Here is a 20,869-nt window from a genome sequence, read left to right as displayed (position 1 = left end):
TGAAGCCTATTGAGAAAAGATGGTCTAGGGGCGCCTGGGGGGCTCAGTCGGTTGAGCGTCCGACTTCGGCTCAGGTCATGATCTCACGGTTCGTGGGTTCAAGCCCCGCGTCGGGCTCTGTGCTGACAGCTCAGAGCCTGGAGCCTTGAGCTCACCAAAGCCCTGGGATTAGCCAAAGCGGCCCGTGTGTTTCCTGACACAGCTTTTGGGGAACTCACCATCTGGGGGCGGAGGATGGCGTAACCCTACTGCCAGATGCTCGCGCTTTAACTGCCCACCAACTGATGTGCCCAAAGTAGTGAAAACAGGACCCGTGTTCCTGATGTCCTCAGACTCTTTTCCAGTCCTTTGTGATGGGGTTCGGAGCTGAGCTGACAGCCAAGAGAGATTCTCGAGAGGTCTTTGGGGCAAAACCAGGTGATTATATGCAAGCTCGGGGGACCCCCGGGCAGAAAGAGCCGCCCTGGGCTGGTGAAGACTCACTGCTTACATACTAAGGAGCTGGGGGAGGTAAAGCCAAAAGAGAGGTTTCCAGAAGGCCTCTGAGATGCCCAAGGGGACTGTTTGCCCTCTAGTGAGGCATCACCCTGAGGCCAGGGGGGCTTCCCGGAGGAACGTTCTCCTCTGGATTTGCCTCAAGGGTCTGTCAACGGGCTGCGGGCTTTAAGGACATTTAAGGTTACCTGTCTTGTCCTTCGTGCCTCCTTTCCGCACATCAGGAAGGGGGAGGCTGACGTTGGGCTCCAGGAAACGGAGTCTACAGGGCGCTGGTCATGAGGCTACGGACAAGGTTGCCTTTTGCTTGTATTTCCGAAAAGATATCTGCAAAGTGGTGGAGACTAGGGACCGCACGACTGTGATCTCTATCAGTTAACCGTTTGTTTTTCTTCCGTCTCCTTTGTTCTTGGGCAGCGGGCGTGTGGAGGGATCTCGCACACATCCCTTCTGGGTGGGGGGAGGTCGGCGGGGGGGGGGCGCGCTGGCTTGCGCTCGGCCCTCAGCTGGCCTTAAGCTCTCTCATCACTTGCACGGAAGTACCGTCCCGCGCGGTGCAGCTGATAAAAGTCCAAACTTGCTCTGGCCGCGGCCACACTGCGCGGTGACCTCGGTCCGGAGCCCGAAATCCACGCGACCCGTCGGAGGCGCGGGGGGTCCCGCCGCCTCTCCAGACTCCCGCCGACCCCCCCGACCGCCGCCGGCCGGGGAGGCGGCCCCGCACGCCGCGCCCCGCTCTCTCCTCCTCCGCCCCCCCCCCCCGGCCCGGGGCCCCTCCCGCCAACCCCGGCCCCGCGGGCGCACGGGCCGGCGGCGCGGGGCCTCCGCCCGGGGTCTGCGCGGCGCACGCGCCCGGCCGCCCGCGCCCCGGCGCGCGAGCAGCGTCCGGCTTCCTGAGCGCTCCCCTCCCGGGCGCGCCCTCGCCCCTCCCTCGCCGCCGCCCGCTCCGCCCGCTCCCCCTCCCTCGCCCCCGCGGGCCCCGGGAGGGGGGGGGCGGCGAGGCAGGCACAGCCCCCCGCCCCCATGGCCGGCCGTCGGAGCCCGAGGCGGAGGGGGCTCCTGGGGGAGCCGGGCACCGCCCTGCTGGCCCCGCTCGCGCTGGGCCTGGGCCTGGCGCTGGCCTGCCTCGGCCTCCTGGTGGCCGCGCTCAGCCTGGGGACCCGGCCCCCGCCGGCCGCCCAGGTGAGGCCCCCCGCGGCGCAGCCCTCCCCGGGGCCCCGGGGGGCGGAGGGCGCGGGGCCGGGACGAGGGGCGGCGGGCGCGGCGTCAGGTGGAAGGACGGCTGGGTGACGCTGCGTCCTTCCCGGCAGGAGCCTTCCCAGGGGGAGCTGGTGGCGGAGGAGGACCGGGACGCGCCGGTGAGTGGCCGTGGGGGGCGGGCGCGCGCCGCTGGGCGTGGGGAGCGGGTGCGAGCGGAGGGTGCGGGGTGTGCCCTGGTGGCGCCGGCCGCGCGTGTGCGCGGGGGTGTGCACCGCCGTGCACGGGTACGTGAGGGGGAGATGGGGGGGACGGCTGCGTGCAAGGGGTCCGTGTCACCCGAGTACAGAGTGTTTATTGGCCGCGGGTGAAGTAGGGGTCTGAGACGGGGTGGGGGGAGCCCGCCGCCGCCGCCGCCGGAGGAGGAGCAGGGATGCCCGGGATGTGTGTGCCCACCGCGCACACTGGCTGGGTGTGGGCGCGTGTGCCATGTGCCGATGGCGCCCGGGGGTCTGTGCCGCTTCTGTGTGCTGGGCGGCTGGAAGGGGCGCGGTGCGCACCGGGGCCTGACCCCCGGACCTTGCCTCCCCTTCGCCCCCCCCCCCCCCAAGGCTTCTGTGCCTGCTGCCGGCTGGTGCCTCTCGTGACGGAGCCCCCTGTCGGTCTCCCTTTACGCCTCTGCTGGTCCCCAGGAAGGACCCTGGTTTAGCCCTGCCTTTAACTCCCTTAGGACCTGAATCTCCGGATAGAGGAAAGCCGCGATCTCGGGCCTTTCCTGAAGCGGCTGGCTCGGCCTCGGCCTCGCAGAAGCGGTGAGCCCCCCCTCGACCCCACCCTCAGGAGTAAGAACAGTGTCGCTGCTGCGGCTTCTGCTTTTGTTCGCCCTAACAGCCCCAGGAAGTGGGCAGAGCCAAAACGGCTCACCTCACCAACGGGCGGGATGGAGAAACTGAGGCACAGACAGTGTTGGGGGCGGGGGAGGTTCACGGTCATGCAGCTAACCCTTGAGGCTCGCTCAGACCTAGAATTCTGGCCCTGCCTCTGAAGCCTGTTGCATCGCATGGGCCTGCTTCTCACTTCAAACCCGACGCCAGATACGAAGGAGGGATGGTCTGGGGTTAGGAAAGACCATCCCTGGAGACCATCAGGGGGATGTCAGGGGCCTGGGCCCCAATCCACGAAGGGGCTTCTGAATGGGATGACCGAATGACCATGGGTCTGCCCAGCATTGTCCCAGCTTACAGCTGTTTGGTCAGCGTGAGTATTAATGGAAAGCCTTTGCTCCCAGAAACGGCTCAGTTTGGATGAGAAACGATCTGGTCATTACTTATAGAGCAAGATAAGGCCTGGTGTTCTGAGGACGGGAGCCTGGACCAGAAGGAACGTGCTAGGCTTCTGAGATGCTAGGCTGGAGACTGGCTATCGGGCCCCCAGGCGTAGGGGGCGCTATTTCACCCCTCTGTCTTTCGTTGATTCTCAGCACCTAAAGGCCGCAAAGCAAGGGCTCGCAGAGCGATCGCAGCCCACTATGAAGGTGGGTGATGGGGGGAGCCATGCCCAGGGCGGGCGGGGGGTGGAGGGGCAGGCCGGGGCTCACCCACCCTTTCCCGTGTCTTACAGTTCACCCACGACCGGGACAGGACGGAGCGCAGGCCGGTGAGACCCCACCCCCACCTGCCCCTGCTCTCCCCTGCCCCCCACAGCATTGCCTCCTGGAGAAGGGGCCCCTCAAACCTCTCACTTCCCACTTCCCTCCCTGCTTTCAGCCTGGGAACCCCAGAAGTCAGTTCAAGAAAATCTTCAGAGCTCTGTTCTCTCAGCTCCCAAACCTGGCCCTTGTCTGTGACCCTGGGCATGGGAACCCCGGCAGACGGCCCCCACCCAACCACCAGGGCTCCCTCTCGTGCCAGAAACACATTTGATTCTTCCCTCCTCTCCCCCCGCCCTCCCCATAGTCCACGAGTCTTCACACTCTGATCATCGCTTCTTTGCTTCTCTGATCTCAGCCTCTTTTCCTTGCACACTTTTACACATCTCCCACACTTGGCCTGACACCCCTCCCTGCCAGCGTGCCTCTCCTGGACTTTGCACACACTATTCCCTCACCTGGAATGTCCTTCCATGCGACAGGCCGGAGGGCGATACACGAAGGTGGCTTGGTCTGGGGGGTCTGGCCTCCGAAATGGAGTGAAGGAGATGGACTCGGTGTGTGGCTTGAAGAGAGCGGCTTGCTTAGGAGTCGGCTGTGCAGGGGAGGGGAAGGGAAGGAGTCACAGATGACTCCTAGGTTTTGAACTTGGGAATAATGATGTCATTTATTAGGGTGCGGTTAACCTGGGGAGAAATAGGTTGCGAGGTATGTAAATGAACCCTTAAATTTCAGATGTCCCGCTCAACAAGTGAACAAATAATCAGCCAGTGGCTTCCGCAAATAGCAGGCTGGACACCGTAGGCTGGGTCAGGCTGGGTCAGGACGTGGTCAGGAGTCATGGCCAGAGACATGCTATTTAGAGCCATAGGGTTGGATGAGACGCCGTGGGGAAGAAGGGCCCCTGGAGTGAAGTCCTGAGGCTCTCGGACGTCCCAGAAGTAGGCAGAAGAGAACCCAGTGGAGACTGAGCCAAGCGGCCAGACCGAAGGGAAGAAATGCGGGAGGTGAGCATCCTGTGATCCGGGAGAAGACGCCATCTCCCCGCGAAGGGTGTGGCCGTCTGTGCCCAGTGCGGCTGAGTGGTCACATGAGGTGATGCTGGGTTTGGTAACCTTAAAAGTCAGCTGGTGACCTTGACGTGGGCGGTGTCAGCGGCCCAGTTAAGATGGAAGCCAGCGTGGATTGTGTTAAGAGAAAATGGGAACTAGGAGTTGGAGACAGTGACAACCCTTTCTAGAAGTTTCTCTGAGACAGTCACTGGAGGGAGATGTGGATGGAGGAAAAGTGCAGTCCTTCTGGTGATCAGCAACGCTTACTTAGCTAATGCTTACTGAGTGCTCTGTTCATCTCATCTCTGCAACAGCCCTAAAAGGAAGATATTCTGATTGACTCCATTTCACAGATGGAGGTTACTTTTTTTTTTTTTTAAGTTTTTTTATTTTGAGAGAGAGAGAGAGTGAGAGAGAATCACAAGTAGGCTCCTCGCTGTCAGCATGGAGCCTGACGCGGGGCTCGATCTCACGAACCGTGAGATCATGACCTGAGCCAAAACCAAGCGTCAGAAGCTTAACTGAGCCACCCAGGCGGCCCGATAGATGGAGGTTACTTAACCTGTGTGAGGCCATGAGGATACCCAGTGGTGGAGCCTGGATTTGAACCCAGCTAGCGTGGGCTTGTGTCCTGGACATGCCTGGTGTGGGGGATGGGTGGGAGGGAGGAGCCTGCAGGGCGGCGTCCAGAAAGGGGGCCAGGGGTGGCTTCCGGAACGGAGAGAGGAACACCTCATCCCCTCGTCGCAAGAGGGTGACTGGAGACTGTGACAATGGTCAGTGTTTAGTGCTGGTGGGGGGGACGCGAGGGAGCCCTGGCCTGATGACTTCCAGGCCCTCCGGAGAATGAGGAAGGTGGGCGGGAGGTGAGGAGAGATGGTCCAGGATCCTCATCTCGGTGAGTTCAGAGCGAGCTTAGGGGGGAAGAGCAAGAAGGTTGCGAGGCTGTGAATGTCCATGTGAGGTTTGTGATTGTGGCCCGGAGTGACATCGTGGTCCCAGGCACGCCATGGCCGCTGGCCACAGCCGGCCTTTGTTCAAGCTGGTTCCACAGTGGGGCGTGCCCTCCCTCCTCTCCCCCTACACTTCATGCCCCAGGCTGGCCTTCCTCCCCTCCAGATGGGCTATTTATTTTAGCAGCTGCGCAGACCTTCATTCATGTGCTGACCAAACACACGCACATGGGCGCCTGCTGTTGGTAAGGACGGGGGGGGGGGCGGGGGGCGGGGGGGAGCACCCACGGGGGATGATCCCCAGAGCTGCTTGCAAGAAAAAGTTACTGCCTAGGAGCGGACACAGGCCGAGGGATTTGCAAAGAACCCTAGGCTGGGACAGGACCCGGGATGAAAGTCGCTGGAGGTAGGCGGTGGCAGAGAGGAAGACGCACGACTTTTTGGTGGTTTGGGCCGTGAAGCACGAATGTAAGATGGACCAGGGGTCAAGGGCGTTCCGGGGGAAGGAGCCGCTCGTGCCACAGCCCTGAGTTTGGTGACTGTATGGTGAGGCCGGGCGACCAGGAGAAGCCCAGTGTGGGGGAAGGGAAGTGCCAGCGGGAGAGCAGGAGACTCGAGGTGGGACCGGAATATGGAGCCGGGCCACCGAGGCAGCCTGTAGGTCATCCCAAGGTCAAAGCAAGGGGAGGCAGGCTCCCATCTGCGTTTTCAAAACCTCACTCCCTGTGGCTGTGCGTCGGGAATGTGCTGGAGCAGGGGACCCCACGTGGAGATGAGGGCGGGGGGGGGGTAGTCCAGTGAGGAAGGAGGCTGAGAAGAATCCCGGTGAGAGTGGCGGGGACCAGATTGGGGAGGGACAGGGAGGCCTGGGTGCCCCATGGGGACAGGAGCCCGGAGCCAGACGTGCGAACAGAGACAGAAGGCGCGGTGGGGGTGGAGGGGCCAAGGGCAGTTTGGGTCTGGATGAGACTGCGGTGCCTGCGCTGTTCGGATGGCGGAGGCGCAGAGAGCGGGGTAGGGGTGGGGGGAGACGGGAAACAGCGTGCAGATTGGAGTCTGCAGGGGAAGGCTAGGGTCCCTCATAGGTGGGCAGGAGAAGGCCCGGTGAGCATCACGACGTCCTTACGAAACTAGCAAGGACAGAGCGCGGGGCTGGCGGAGGGTGAGGGCCCCGGAAGCTGCGAGCGATGTGGAACAGCAGCCGCTGGAGCCATAGGAAGCCAGACCTGGGGGGGGGGGGGCGTTCGCCTCCCCCCTCCTCCCTCCCACCAGTATCCCCTGGGCTCCCACTCAGAGCAGGCCCAGCCCTGGGGGCCGTGGCACAGTAGACAGTAAGACCGGGTGGGACCCCACACTTGCACACACGTAACTGAACCGGATGATTTCCCAACGGCCACGGCTGCTGTGAAGAGGCGGGGGGCCGTGGCGACGAGGTGACAGCCAGGTCCGACTCCCGACTGGCCGCACCAGGGTGGCCGGGGTGGGGGGTACTGAGAGGACCCAGGAAGCCACTTGAGGCTCTGCCCTGTCCCCAGTCACCTTCTCTGCAATCTGTAACCGCTCTAGCTCTAGATTTTGTTTTTCGGTGTAGCCTTACGGAGGTCTACTTCACAGTCCATATAATTTGACCATTTACACTCTATTTTTATTTACTTATTTTGAGGGGAGGAGGGGCAGAGAGAGAGGGAGAGAGAGAGAATCCCAAGCAGGCTCCACGCTCCGTGAGGAGCCCGATGCGGGGCTCAGTCCCATGACCCCTGGGATCACAACCTGAGCCAGAATCCAGAGTCGGATGCTCAACCAGCTGAGCCACCCAGGGCCCCCACAGCATTTTTTTTTTTTGTGGCTGAATAATTTCCCATTGAAATTCTCTTGCTTTCACTGTCTGATGGCTACTTGGGTACCGCTTCTTTTTTTAATGCTTATTTTTTGAGAGAGACAGAGCACGAGCAGGGGAGGAACAGAGAGAGGGGGAGACACAGAATCTGAAGCAGGCTCGAGGCTCTGAGCTGTCAGCACAGAGCCTGACGTGGGGCTCAAACCCATGAACTGTTGAGATCATGACCTGAGCCGAAGTCAGACGCTTAACCGGCTGAGCCCCCCAGGCGACCCTTGTTATTTTTAATTTTAATAATCCAAGTAATACATGATCCAAGTACTGTATACGCTCTCAAAGTAAAAGAGACAAACAGGCACAGGAGCACCTGGGTGGCTCAGTTGGTTAAGCGTCCGACTCTTGCTTTCAGCTCAGGTCATGACCTCAGGGTTTGTGGGATCGAGGCCCTTGAGAGGCTCTACAGTGAACTTGGAGCCTGCTTGGGAATCTCTCTCTCTCCCCCTCCCTCTGCCCCTTCTCCCACTTGTGATCTCTCCCCCTTTCTCAAAATAAATATTTTTAAAAGTATTTTAAAAAGACACAAAATATCAACCCCCACCACGCCTCTCCTTCCATCTGGCTCTTCCCAGAAGTGGCTGGTGACATGTCGCTCCTGACCACTCTGGTCACGCACACGGTGCATTTCTTCACGGGACTTCCTATTACACTACAGACTCCGGGGGCCGCGGCTCTGCCCGGGCCCTGGGCCGCGAACGTGCCTTCTGGGTCCAGCGGGCCTTTGGGGAGTGTGAGGAAGTCCTGTCCAGGGACTCTCCCCAATCTCTGAACACCCACATTCAGGTGTGGACGGGACGGTGAGTGGCTGGGAGGAGGCCAAAATCAACAGCTCCAGCCCGCTGCGCTATGACCGCCAGAGCGGGGAGTTCACGGTCACTCGGGCTGGGCTCTACTACCTGTACTGTCAGGTAAGCCCCGCCTGGGTCCGGGGAGAGCCGGGGCTTTGGGACAAGGGTCTGGGTCATGGGGCGGTGGCGGGGGCTGGGGGGGGGGTGGATTCCTGGGTCACCGAGGCTGTGCCGCCTGCCCCCAGGTGCACTTTGACGAGGGGAAGGCCGTCTACCTGAAGCTGGATTTGCTGGTGGACGACGCGCTGGCTCTGCGCTGCCTGGAAGAGTTCTCGGCCACGGCTGCCAGCTCCCCGGGGTCCCAGGTCCGCCTCTGCCACGTGTCTGGGCTGCTGCCCCTCCGGCCGGGGTCCTCCCTGCGGATCCGCACCCTCCCCTGGGCCCATCTCAAGGCCGCCCCCTTCCTCACCTACTTCGGACTCTTCCAGGTTCACTGAGGGCCCCCCCCCCCCCCCCCCGTGGTGTCCCGGGCCCCACCCTTCGCTGCTCCTCGCCCCAGACCTGCCCCCCCCCTGCAGGGCTGCTTGGACTGGTCACGTGTCTCCATGCCACACAGATAACCCCCTTCTCCTCTGACCCCCACGCCTCACTAGCTCCCGGACGCCTGGTCTTTCGACAGCCCCCCCCCCATTTATCTCCGGACTCCCTGCCCCGGCCACATCCCCGCCCCCCGACACTGTGTCTCCTCTTCTCTGGGTGAGGATGGGTCCCCAACCGCCTCTTCAGGCACTAAGAGGGGCTGGACGCCAGGGAGACTGAGGCGAGGCCGGGCGTTCGCAGACGTGAGGGCTGAGAGCGAGACGAGCCCCTTCCCCATAATTCCCTGTGGATTTTTAAAACAGATATTATTTTTATTATTATTGTGACAAAATGTTGATAAGTGAATATTAAAGAGAATAAGCCACGGTCTCTCTCTCTTTTATTTTTTAACGTTTTTTTTTGAGAGAGAGAGACACACAGACAGACAGTGCACGAGCGGGGGGGAAGGGCAGAGAGAGGGAGACACAGAGTGTGAAGCAGCTCCGGGCTCCGGGCTGTCAGCACAGAGCCCGACGCGGGGCTCGAACTCGCGAACCGTGAGATCATGACCTTAGCCGGAGTCGGACGCTTAACTGACTGAGCCACCCGGGTGCTCCCGTGCTCTCTCTCTTTACTGGGAACATTTCTCAGGGTAGGCGAGGGCCACGGCACGGGGGTCTGTGCACCGAAGAGTGGGGTGCATGTCCGGGCTCAGGAATGGGGACCCACATGCCTCTGACCTCTGAGGCCTGAGCAGGGAGCAGAAAGGCAAACTGCCAGGAAAAAAATCCTCTGCCCAAGGTCCAGCCAAGGCGGCCTCATTTACCTAGGAGGCGGGCTTCCTCCCCAGGGTGATCCCCAGCTGGGCTGGGAGGAGCGGGGAGCCTCTGGGCGTTGGGCAGGTGCGGGCCCAAGCCCTGGCCCGGACGCGGGGTGGGAGCAGGCCCCGGGGGAGCTCGGGGTCAGGAAGCGGCAGGCCGGGGGGGCCCCCGGGGGCCGGGGCAGGAGCCCTGCAGGGGTAGGGTGCTCGGGGCTGCCTCTGTCTCTCTGTGAGCAGCGCCTTATGTAAGAGATTTCTCGGGAAACAGGAAGTCCCGCTTGCCAAGTTCAGCCCAGGGAGTAGCGCAGGCCTTCTTCCAACACACCCGGCCTGGCCCTAACCCCAGAGCGCGGCCAGTCTCTTGCTTCTCCTCCCCATCCGCCCCCTCCCCTCCTTTCGCACCTTCGGTCCTTCGCAGCCGACTGGCCCAGAGGCCTCTCCCGAGGCTCAGCCAGAGGGTCTCGTCCCCGCCACCCCGTGACCCCCGAGGCGCCCGGCGTGTCCCTCCATCCCTGCTCTTGGCTCCATGCCCCGGAGCCAGCCGACCTGCCCTCCCCCACTCCCGGGGCCCTCCCAGGGTTCCCGTGCTCTGGCTGCTTCCTGGGTGTCACTGGCAGTCCCGTCGTTCCCAGAGACTGTCACCAAATTCTCCTGAGGCTGGAGAAGGGTGTGTGGGGGGGGCAGGGGGGTGTCTCAAGACACCGTGGGCCCCGCAGTGGGGTGCCAGGCGCGCCAGCGGTGCCCCTAGCCGGCTTTCCTCCTCCTTCCTTTTTATTCTCAAGTTCCTTTTTATTTCTCCCTTGCGTAACGCTCTTCTTCTTCCCTTCTGCGCCCCCACCCTCCCCACCACCTCCTCGCCACCCCACTCCTGAGGCCACCGCTCTCTGCAGGGTCCCCAGCTCATGCCAGCCGCATCTCCTTCCTTGCCGGCGCCCAGAGGGCCGCCGGGAGACATGGGGGCCCCGGCCCGGGAGCCCGCGCTCTCAGTCGCCCTCTGGTTGAGTTGGGGGGCGGCTCTAGGGGCTGTGGCGTGTGCCATGGCCCTGCTGACCCAGCAAACAGAGCTGCAAAACCTAAGGAGAGAGGTGACTCGGCTGCAGAGGCCGGGGGGGCCCTGCAAGGAGGAAGAAGGGCATCCGTGGCCGAGCGTCCGGGAGCAGGTGAGTGAGGGGAGAAGGGCGTGGGGGAGAAAGGGATGGATGCCAGGGCCACCTCTGGGGCCTGTCGGCCTGCCGAGTTGTGAGCCGGGTGCAGGAGAGGGTCCCAGGTTTGGAGGTCAAGGGAGCAGCCGTTCCAGGAAAGGAAATTGTTAAAGATTAATGCTTCTCGTACCTAACAGATCCTGGAGGAGAGCCAGCACCGAGACTCAGGTTGCTGGGGAAAAGTGCATGAGATGTGAGGCACTCCTGGGGCGGAGGGAGGGGGCCGGCTGGGGAGAAAGGCTGCCCGGGACGCTTGCATCTCAGCCTAACCCCGACCCTCTTTCCGTGAGCAGAGCCCTGATGCCCTGGAAGCCTGGGAGAATGGGGAGAGGTCCCGGAGAAAGAGAGCAGTGCTCACCCATAAACAGAAGAGTGAGGCCTCCGGGGCGCAGCCGGGGTGGGAGGTGACCCAGCCGCATGGGGGTCTGGAGCCGGTTATCCGAAGCCAGGGTGAGGGCGGAGGGGCGGAGCACAGGGCCGCTGGGGCCGGTGGGCGCTGCTTAGAGTCCCTTCTCTCCTCAGAGAAGCACTCCGTTCTGCACCTCATTCCCATCAACATCACCTCCAAGGGTGAGCCCTGCTTTCAGGAGTGACTTTGGGGGAGGGGCAGGATGGGGGGCGGGGGGGGGGCTGGTACCTGGGCCTAAGGGCACCTGCAGGGGCGGGGCATCTGAGAAGGCAGGGCAATCCTGACCGCCACCCTCGGCACCCCCAGAGGACTCTGATGTGACAGAGGTGATGTGGCAGCCAGCCCTTAAGCGTGGGAGAAGCCTGGAGGCCCAAGGATACGTTGTTCGAGTCTGGGACACTGGAGTTTACCTGCTGTATAGCCAGGTAATCCCAGACATACCCTAGGCCTCACGTGGGGGCCGCAGGTCTCTTCTCCAGGGGCCCGGACCCCTCTGTTCCTATCTCGTGTCCAGGCTCCCGAGGCCTCCCAGCACTGAGCCACGCCCTCTCGTCCCCCGCCAGGTCCTGTTCCACGATGTGACTTTCACCATGGGTCAGGTGGTGTCCCGGGAGGGCCGGGGAAGCCAGGAGACGCTATTCCGATGTATACGAAGTATGCCTTCCAACCCCGACTGGGCCTACAACAGCTGCTACAGTGCAGGTGGGAGCCCTGTGGGCGGTGCAGGGGGGACGCGGGAAGAGCAGGGTGTTTCTGACCCCGGGGGTGGGGGGGCCTGGGGACGAGGAAGCAGGGGGGCTGGGCTGGAAGCCTGGGTGGAGAGGCTGATCTGAGGAATGGAGGACAGGAAGCAGGAAAGGGTTTGAGCTGGAGAAGGGAGGGGAGGCATCAGAGGGTCTGCGCGACCTCGCTGAGCACCCTTCTCTCCCGCCTCTCAGGTGTCTTCCACCTCCACCACGGGGATGTTCTCAGTGTCACAATCCCCCGGGGAAGGGCGAAGCTTAGCCTCTCTCCATCTGGAACCTTCCTGGGCTTTGTGAAACTCTGATTTTGAGGCGGCCTCCAGCTTGGACGGCTAGGGTGGGGACTTACTGGAGGCAGCCGAGGGCCACCACCACCAGAGGCCTCTTCTGGGGTTCACTGGAACCCTGGGCTTGCCAACTGACGAATCCCCTTTCCCTTTCCGCCCCCATCCCCTGGACTTTGATCTCATGGATATTAAAGAAGTAGAATTTCTTGCTCTTGTCCCCCTTCCAGGCCCACATTCTTGGGGGGTGGGGGGGAGGAGAGGGGGACATTGCCGGGCCTTGGTGGACACCTACTTTGGGTCCCACTGGAACGCTTCCAGAACAGCACCACCACCTAGCGGCAGCTCGAGAGAAGCAGCCTGCCCGGTGGCAGAAGCCCACGAAGCCTCCCTCCACTCAGGGAGACTCCCGGTCCCCCGCGCCACGCCGCCCGCCAGGTCCCCCCGCTGCCGCCTCGCCCCGCAAGAAGCCCCGCCCTCGCCTCCCTCTCCACCAACGCGGCCCCGGCTCCCGTCTCTATCTCCAGGGGTGTGTTCATCGCGCGCCCCGTCTGCGGGGGGTGCCGGACGACGACGGCGGTCCCCTTGCGGACACATTACAGGCGCCAAGCCCCGCCTCTCCCGCTCTCCACTCCCCTGCCGTGGCGGGCCCTCCAAGCCCCCCGCGGGGCGGGGACGGGTCGCCGCGCGGCCTCGGGCAAGTCGTGCGCCCGAAGGCTGCGCTTCCTTCACCCCCTCGGAGCTCTTCGTTCTGCTCCAGACCCTGCTTAAAGTTAAATGAAAGTGTAAACGGCCTCCACTTCCCCCGGGGCCTTGCCTCGGCCCCGTCCCCGTCCCGGGATCTCCCCGCCCTCCCGGCTGCCCTCCGGCGCGGCCCCTGGGACCGAGGTCCCGGGGCCCCCGGGGTTCGCGCCCCTCCAGCGCCGAGAGGCGCCAGTCAGCGGGACCCGCAGCGGAGGGGGGACACGCAGGCGCAAGAGGGAGCGTGAGGAGCCAGCCGCGCGCGGCCCGGAGCAGCGGGCTTGCGCAGGCGCAGCCGGGCACGCGGCTCGGGGGCGGGACGGTCCCGTGGCGTCTACGTTCGAGGGTAGGCGGGACTAGGCGCGTGCTGGCCGCGCCGGCGCTGTCCGCCGGGCGTGACGTACTAATCGTGCGCCGCCAGCGCCGGTGGGCCTGGGGCTCGCGGGAGGGGAAGGAGGAGGAGGAGGAGGAGGAGGAGGAGGGGGAGGTGGTGGAGGTGGAGGCTGGAGCAGAGCGAGCGGCGGCCGCGGCGGGGCGGCTCGGCGGCGCGGCGCGCGGCCCACAGGCGTTGGAATCCTGAATTGAGAGGGCTGCGCCTGAGGACAGCAGGAGTGGCGGAGCCGCCGCCGTCGCCGGAGAGATGAGCCGGGAAGCCTGAGGCCGGAGACGCCCGCCCTCGGGCCCGTCCGCCCGGCTTCCCCGCTCTCGGTGAGGACGCCCCCTGCCCTTCCCCCCAGCCCTGCCGCGGCCTCTCCCATTCCTGGATCTCATTCCCACCTAACCGGGGCCCAGCAGGCCCTCGAAGGGGCTTCTTCAGGCCCTCGGGCGCCGAACGGCCCGGGACCAAACCGGTGCGGGACGCATTCTGGCCCCCGGGAGCGGAGCAGGAGAGGGGGGTTGGGCCAACCGGGCTCCCTCGCGGCTCACTTCGGCCCCAGCGGCTCGATCCGGCTGCCTGGGCACCGATCGGGTTCTCTTTCAGTTTCCTTTAACATTCTTCCGTTTTCATCAGATGTTACTACCTGAACCGTAGCCCTGGGATCCCCGTTCTCTCCGGGGACCTCCCGAGACGACCCGGGCATGCCTGCACCCTCCCCTCCCCACCCCATTCATTCCGAGGTGGTGGAGAACTCTCTTCCCACTCTAAACCTCGGTTTCCCTGTGGAAGCTGTGTTCTCACGCATCTCTGTATCGTGTCAGGATTCTCCTGCTGAGCCATTTCCCTTACTAGGTTCTCGATTAGGATACCCCGGGTGGCATCGAACACTGAAAATACTGGGTTTAACCTGGGGGTCTGAGAAGTAAGGTCCCCGAGGCCTGCTGCTTAGCTGTTGTCCCTTGCTCCGCTCTGGTCGGGGGAGAGATGATGGCATGGACCGTAAAGGGCCCTTTGTGGACTGTGTGAGTCGAAAAGATCAGAAATTAGGAGTTTTGCAGATTTTCTTCTTTTCTTAGGTCATTTGTATTTAATTCCAGAGGAGGAACTGGGATACAGGACGGTTGCGTTCTGACGCCCTAACCGTTGTTTTACAGGCTGCTGGAAGATGAAAGAGACTATACAAGGGACCGGGTCTTGGGGGCCTGAGCCTCCTGGACCTGGCATAGCCCCGGCTTACTCCAGTCCCAGGCGGGAGCGGCTTCGCTGGCCCCCACCCCCCAAACCCCGACTCAAATCAGGTGGAGGGTTTGGGCCAGACCCCGGGTCGGGGACCACAGTGGCAGCCAGGCGCCTCCCTGTCCCTCGGCCCTCCTTCGATGCCTCAGCTAGTGAAGAGGAGGAGGAAGAGGAGGAGGAGGAGGATGAAGATGAGGAAGAGGAAGTGGCAGCTTGGAGGCTGCCCCCCAGATGGGGTCAGCTGGGAGCCTCCCAGCGGCCTCGCCCTCCCCGCCCCACCCATCGGAAAACCTGCTCGCAGCGCCGCCGCAGAGCCATGAGAGCCTTCCGGATGCTGCTCTACTCAAAAAGCACCTCGCTGACATTCCACTGGAAGCTTTGGGGGCGCCACCGGGGCCGGCGGCGGAGCCTCGCACACCCCAAGAACCATCTTTCACCCCAGGAAGGGGGTGCGACGCCACAGGTGCCATCCCCCTGTTGTCGTTTTGACTCCCCTCGGGGGCCGCCGCCGCCCCGGCTCGGTCTGCTAGGTGCTCTCATGGCTGAGGATGGGGTGAGAGGGTCTCCACCGATGTCCTCTGGGCCCCCGGTGGAGGAAGACGGATTAAGGTGGACTCCAAAGTCTCCCCTGGATCCTGACTCCGGTAAGGTGGGAATGAGTGCGGGAAGGGTGGGGGGAGGGCTCAGACCCTGGCGGATGGGGAGCGTCTTGCTGCGGTGAGACCCGGGCCTCAGGAAGGCGGGACAGCAGAGCCAGGGGGTCCGGAATAGCTGTGAAATGTCCTAGGCCCCGCTCTGAGCAGGAACTAAGTCTGGGGAGATCGTCAAGGCTGGGTTACAGGGTCCCCGAGCCGAGCAGGTGTCCCACGTGCGGGTGAGGTCGGGAGATGTGGTTTCAGAAAGTTAGTCTCATCGTCCACGTAAACTCCCCCCGTCGTCTGGCCTTTCAGAATAAAGGGGCCCTGCGGGTGCGTCTGCAAAGGGCGCCGTCCTCCCCGTGCTGGGATGGGATTTTTCTGAGTAGTCCTCACCCGTACAGTCGTGTGTGACGTTCCCACTCGGAATGTTTCCTTTGGAGACCCAGACGGTTTTGGGCTCCATTTTAATTAGTCACGGGAGCCTTTATTGAGCCTTTACTGTGTGCCGGGTGCTGTACTCGGGGCTCGGTAGACGGCGGTGGTAAAGATCTGACGTGTCCCTCTCCCTGAATCTCAGTCTCTTCTTGCTTCCGTCCTGCGAGTAGCACCTCTTCGCCCCTGCCCTCCGTAGCCTCGGAGGCGCGCTTCTCTCAGCCTTTACGGTTCCCATTCGTTCCTTAGAGTTTATGTCGGTAGATTCCGTTTTGCTTCGTCCTCGTGGTCTCATAAGTCGTGTGTATCGTTTCACCTTCTCACTGTTCCTTGTTCTGAACCAGTGTCTCCCCCGCATCCTGTTTCCCCCGCGCTCTAGGCCTCCTCTCCTGTACTCTTCCCAATGGCTTTGGGGGACCACCCGGGTCGGAAGGGGAGCGAGGTCTGGCACCCCCCGACGCCAGCATCCTTATCAGCAACGTGTGCAGCATCGGGGACCACGTGGCCCAGGAGCTTTTCCAGGGCTCCGACCTGGGCCCCGCAGAGGGGGCGGAGCGGCCTGGGGAAAAGGCCGGCCAGCACAGCCCGCTGCGAGAGGAGCATGTGACCTGCGTGCAGAGTAAGGGAGCCCCGCCGGCCTGGGATGGCTGCCCGTCCGCTCTCGGCCGGCGCCTAAGCTGAGGGCCGGAGGCCTCAGCGCGCCCCTCTCCCCCTCCTCTCAGGCATCTTGGATGAATTCCTTCAGATGTACGGCAGCCTCATCCCCCTCAGCACGGATGAGGTGGTGGAGAAGCTGGAGGACATCTTCCAGCAGGAGTTCTCCACGCCGTCCAGGTGAGGCCGGACAGAGGCGTCCTCAGGATGGGGCTGGGACGAGGGGCCGGGACGAATGCCACCGCCTTCTCTCTCTCCCCAAGGGGTAGACTGGTGGGAGGAGGAGGGAGCTGGAACCGAGGGGGAGGACTCTGCAGGTGAGGCGCGAAGCCCCCCCCGTGCACCGATGAGGGCGGTGCTTACCCGGGACCCTGAAATACGCTCCGTGTTCACGTGCCTCGTTCTGGGGAGCGGGCACTGCAGCGGGCCCTCGGGCGGATACGTGAGCCCTGACGAGGACTAGGTGAGACAGATCCTTATTCTGGGCAGCAGAGGGTCCTCTGTATGCCCTGGGCCCCTCGTCCCTTGTGACTCTGCCCTTGGCCTACTCAGGAAGGGCCTGGTGCTGCAGCTGATCCAGTCATACCAGCGGATGCCGGGCAACGCCATGGTGAGGGGCTTCCGGGTGGCCTACAAGCGGCACGTGCTGACGATGGACGACCTGGGGACCTTGTACGGACAGAACTGGCTCAACGACCAGGTGAGGAGGGGTGGAGGAACGGGCCTCAAAGGGGATTTGGGGCGCAGGGTGTCTGGGGCCCTCTGCTTGGGGGAGCCCTGTGACCATGCTGCACCCCTCATGGCAAGTTGTATCCCGTCTTCTCCGCAGGTGATGAACATGTACGGAGACCTGGTCATGGACACGGTTCCTGAGAAGGTAGGTCTGCCCCGGGCACTCCGGTCCCCAGGAGGGGTGCTGCGCTGCCCAGCAGCTGGGTTAGCCCCGTGGGTGCCGCCCGCGTTACACGAGGAGGCTGTGTGTTGCGGGGGAGGCGGTGGAAGGCACTCGGGTAAATCCAGACCGGCCCCGTCGGCCCCGTCGGCAGTGGTTGTCCCTGTGGCTGACCCCACAGGTGGGGGATGGGCAGCAGGGAGAGAACTGGGGTTTTGCCTCAATGAACTGGACTGGAGGCTGTTGAAACTGGCCCCTGGAGCCATCGCGACGCGGCGTGGACGGGCAGAGGGGACGCGGCGGGCGGGCCCGGGCTCTGCTAACTCCGGCTCCGCTGTGTCGTCGGCCCAGGTGCACTTCTTCAACAGCTTCTTCTACGACAAGCTCCGCACCAGGGGCTACGACGGGGTGAAAAGGTGGACCAAAAACGTGAGTTGTCCGTTCACAGCTGCTCGGGGGACACCCTTGCCCGTACAGCAGTGGAGTCTGCTTCCCAGGGGCCCTTTCCCCAAGCCCGCTCACTCAGGCCCCCACAGATTAGGGGTCTGCTGTGTGTGCGGTGCTGTTGTGGGGACTGAAGACTCGGTGGGAAGGAACACGTGCTGCCCTGTGCGGTGTGAACAAGGAAGCTGAGTTTCAGCCGGTGCCGGGTGCCGTGAATGAGTCACGAGGGAGACGCGGCAGTATGGGCCGTGCGTCCTCTCGCTGGGGTGGCCCGGGGAGGCCTCTCTTCGCTGAGCCTGGAATGGCGTGGGCCAGCCACGTGCGGCTCTGGGGCACGAGTGGGTTAGGCAAAGGGGGTAGCAGGTACTCGGGACGCGAGGCGGGAGTGTTTGGGACACAGAAGGCCCACAGCGGGGTGCGGCGGGTTGGAGCAGAGTGAGCCGAGGGACGGGGATCAGAAGTTGGGCCAGAGAGTCGACTGCATGCGGCCTGGAGGATGGGGTGAGGAGGCCGGCCCTGCCCGTGCGCGTCGAGAAGCCACTGACGAGTTTTAGGCCGGCTGGGAAGCGCCTCCCGTTTGACGTAGATCGGAAGTGGGGCGAGTGGAAGCAGACGGACGAGGCGGCGAGCACAGGCCAGACAGACACTCGGCCAGGCCGCTGAGGGAGGAGCAGGAGCCCCCTCTGGGGTGGGTTTTGCAGGTAGAACCCGTAGTGCTTTCTGACGGGTCGGGCGTGGGGACGAAGAGAAGCTCGGAATCGGGGTGATGGCTGTGTTTGTAGCGGACGTCACTGCGGAAAACAACTAGGAGGGAGCAGGCTTGGTGAGGGGGAAAAACAGTTCTTTTCTCCTCTCGTTAGTTTCCCTGCCCTGCAGTTCAAAGGCCAGGAGATGTTTACAGTGAGGTGGGGCCGCGGGCTCCAGCGTCTCTTAGATTCTGTCCCCCGGTTGAGGAGCGCACGCCCTCCCGGGAGAGGCGGGGTGATGCACAGAGAAAGGACTTGGCCTTCTCCATACTTGCCTTTGAATCCCACTTCTGCCTCTTCTGTGACCTTCGGCGAGCTGCCTTAGCTCCTGAGCTGCGGTTTCTTCCCTGTCAGATTGAAGCAGAGAACTTCCTCATAGGATTGTCGTGTGAACCGACGGACCCCGTGCTGGGTACCCGATGTTGTCCTTAGTGGGACTTCGTTCTCAAAACAAACAGGAGGTTGGGGCTCTTATTTCCAGCCTCTTACAGTTAAGAGAACTGAGGCGTACAGAGGGGCCCGCCCATGGCCACGAGCTAGTACAGTGAGGAGGGTCTGGGCCCAGACTGCCGAGCCAGGCTCCTTAGCTGCTGAGCACTCAGACCGTCAATGTGTGCAGAGTCCCTGGGCCATCCTGGGCTCTCAGGGGTGTGCTCCAATGCTGCCCCTCTGACCTGCCTCCCGGCGGGGGGCTGGGCCTGGGGGGGCGCCCCCGCCGTGGCTCTCTGCCTGCCCCTCCACCCCTCTCGTGACCCACCTCGTGACGGTAGGCGGGGCTCTCGTGCCATCTGACCGGGCCCCCGGCACGGCCCCTGCAGGTGGACATCTTCAACAAGGAGCTACTGCTGATCCCCATCCACCTGGAGGTGCACTGGTCCCTCATCTCTGTGGACGTGAGGCGCCGCACCATCACCTACTTTGACTCGCAGCGCACCCTGAACCGCCGCTGCCCCAAGGTCCGGCAGGGACGGAGGGAGGCGGGAGGCGTTGGGAGGGGGAGGGGAGTCCGGTGGCGGGGCACTCTAGGCCGAAAGGGGGGCTTGGTGTCTGTGAGCGCCGCACCCTGGGCTCACGCGGGAGACCCAGGGCATCACCTCTTCCTCTTCGCCATCCGCACAGCATATTGCCAAGTATCTACAGGCAGAGGCCGTGAAGAAAGACCGGCTGGATTTCCACCAGGGCTGGAAAGGTTACTTCAAAATGGTGAGTTTCTAGAGGGCAGGGTCGGGGTGGTGATTGAGGGAAGGCCAGAGGCCAAAGTTGAGGCCACACCCCTAGGAGCCTCCGGGTTGAAGGGCCCACCTTCTCCTTCCCTAGAATGTGGCCAGGCAGAATAATGACAGTGACTGCGGTGCCTTTGTGTTACAGGTAAGCAGGTGGCCTTTGGGGTAAGGTTGGGTGGCAGGAGGAGGGAGGCTGTTCTGCGCCCCCCCGCACCCCCATTTGGCTCACAGCCCCTTGCAGAGCAGGGAGTAACCTTACGTGTCAGGATGCGGAAACGCGGGTTTCGCTGGGCCTCTCCTGGCTTCCCCATCCCACATCGGGACGCCGCTCTTGGTCCTTGGTCTCTGGCCCCTGATAAGAGCTGCCTCCCGACCGCCAATGCAGAGTATTTTCTCTTAACACTGGGTGTTTCAGGTACCAAGAGCAATGACTCGAGGGTCCGACTTTGAGCCCCCTTGGCTCCCTTTCTTTGTGAAATGTGGATGTTCTCTGAAAGTTCCAGGGAGGGCTGTCGCTTCCGTGAGGGTGGAGCACGGGCCCCGCTGGGGAGGATGCTCACGGGCTGCTTTGTTAACACCCAGTACTGCAAGCACCTGGCCCTGGCCCAGCCCTTCAGCTTCACCCAGCAGGACATGCCCAAACTTCGTCGGCAGATCTACAAGGAGCTGTGTCACTGCAAACTCACTGTGTGAGCCTCGTATCCCGGGCCTCAAGCCCATTCATGAACGGGCGTGGGGACATGGGGGGCCCTCCTGCCCCAGAAACTCCCATTCCTTCCCTCTCTTGCCTCTCCCACCCGATTCCCTTTGGTTTTTCATATTTAAATGTTTTAATGGAGTTCTGTATTTTTTTTTTCTTTTGAGAGAATACCTGTTGATTTCTGATGTTCAGGGGGTGGCCGTGGAAAAGCCTCTTGTTCCCTCTGCAGTGGGGGAGCCTGGCGGTGCGGTCTGGGTGGGGCAGTCACCCCCCTTCCGTGTGCAGGGGCAGGGGCAGGAAAATCTGTACCGGGGGTGGTGGGCGGGAGAAGGGATTCCTGCCTGCCAGATCTTTAAACTTTTTTTTATACATATATATAAACGCCACGGCCCTGCTCTGGTCAATAAAGGATCCTTTGGAGATACACAGTGGTGGTCTTCCTTAAGAGGCCTCAGCCTAGTGGATATGCTAGCCCTCAGGCTTTGATGCAGCAGTCCCTTAACAGGGACTCCCCTTTCACGGGTATGGAGGTCGCAGCCTTCCCCCCTGGCTCGTTGGCCCGCACCCTGTCTGTATCATCCCTAAAGAGCTCCCCGGTGACGTCCCTAAGGGAGCTTTGAGAGGTGCTGGAGCTGGGGACCAGGACACTTAAGGGAGGCGGCCAAGATCGCTAGATGCCGGGGAAGCCATCCCTGCCCGTCCCTGGGGCACCAGGAACCC

General features: G+C 62.8%; 3 protein-coding genes across 3 annotated transcripts; all 3 read left to right on the top strand.

The window, feature by feature from the left end:
• The first annotated feature begins 1,009 nt into the window (after nucleotides 1–1,009).
• Nucleotides 1,010–8,996, top strand: TNFSF12 (TNF superfamily member 12). Its single transcript, XM_039231471.1, has 7 exons — nucleotides 1,010–1,677; nucleotides 1,806–1,853; nucleotides 2,423–2,504; nucleotides 3,173–3,226; nucleotides 3,313–3,348; nucleotides 8,023–8,147; nucleotides 8,273–8,996. The coding sequence occupies exons 1-7, from the start codon at nucleotides 1,519–1,521 to the stop codon at nucleotides 8,522–8,524; spliced, it is 756 nt and encodes a 251-aa protein (XP_039087402.1). The 5' UTR covers nucleotides 1,010–1,518; the 3' UTR covers nucleotides 8,525–8,996.
• Nucleotides 8,997–9,617: 621 nt separating this feature from the next.
• On the top strand, nucleotides 9,618–12,282 carry LOC120231372 (tumor necrosis factor ligand superfamily member 13-like). The gene is made up of 6 exons (XM_039231472.1): nucleotides 9,618–10,586; nucleotides 10,922–11,000; nucleotides 11,151–11,198; nucleotides 11,344–11,462; nucleotides 11,601–11,739; nucleotides 11,976–12,282. The coding sequence occupies exons 1-6, from the start codon at nucleotides 10,329–10,331 to the stop codon at nucleotides 12,083–12,085; spliced, it is 753 nt and encodes a 250-aa protein (XP_039087403.1). The 5' UTR covers nucleotides 9,618–10,328; the 3' UTR covers nucleotides 12,086–12,282.
• A 1,036-nt stretch (nucleotides 12,283–13,318) lies between these two features.
• SENP3 (SUMO specific peptidase 3) lies at nucleotides 13,319–20,575 on the top strand. Its single transcript, XM_039231559.1, has 11 exons — nucleotides 13,319–13,513; nucleotides 14,339–15,064; nucleotides 15,870–16,109; nucleotides 16,213–16,324; nucleotides 16,697–16,844; nucleotides 16,974–17,021; nucleotides 17,388–17,465; nucleotides 19,045–19,182; nucleotides 19,346–19,429; nucleotides 19,544–19,594; nucleotides 20,032–20,575. Exons 2-11 carry the CDS (start codon nucleotides 14,350–14,352, stop codon nucleotides 20,140–20,142), a joined length of 1,725 nt encoding a protein of 574 aa, XP_039087490.1. The 5' UTR covers nucleotides 13,319–13,513; nucleotides 14,339–14,349; the 3' UTR covers nucleotides 20,143–20,575.
• Nucleotides 20,576–20,869: the final 294 nt, after the last annotated feature.

This window comes from Hyaena hyaena, unplaced genomic scaffold (assembly GCF_003009895.1).
Source record: "Hyaena hyaena isolate Hyena2069 unplaced genomic scaffold, ASM300989v1 scaffold_58, whole genome shotgun sequence".
NCBI classification, from domain to species: domain Eukaryota; kingdom Metazoa; phylum Chordata; class Mammalia; order Carnivora; family Hyaenidae; genus Hyaena; species Hyaena hyaena.
Note: the sequence above shows the minus strand (reverse complement) of the source record. Positions and strands in the feature narration are given on the sequence as shown.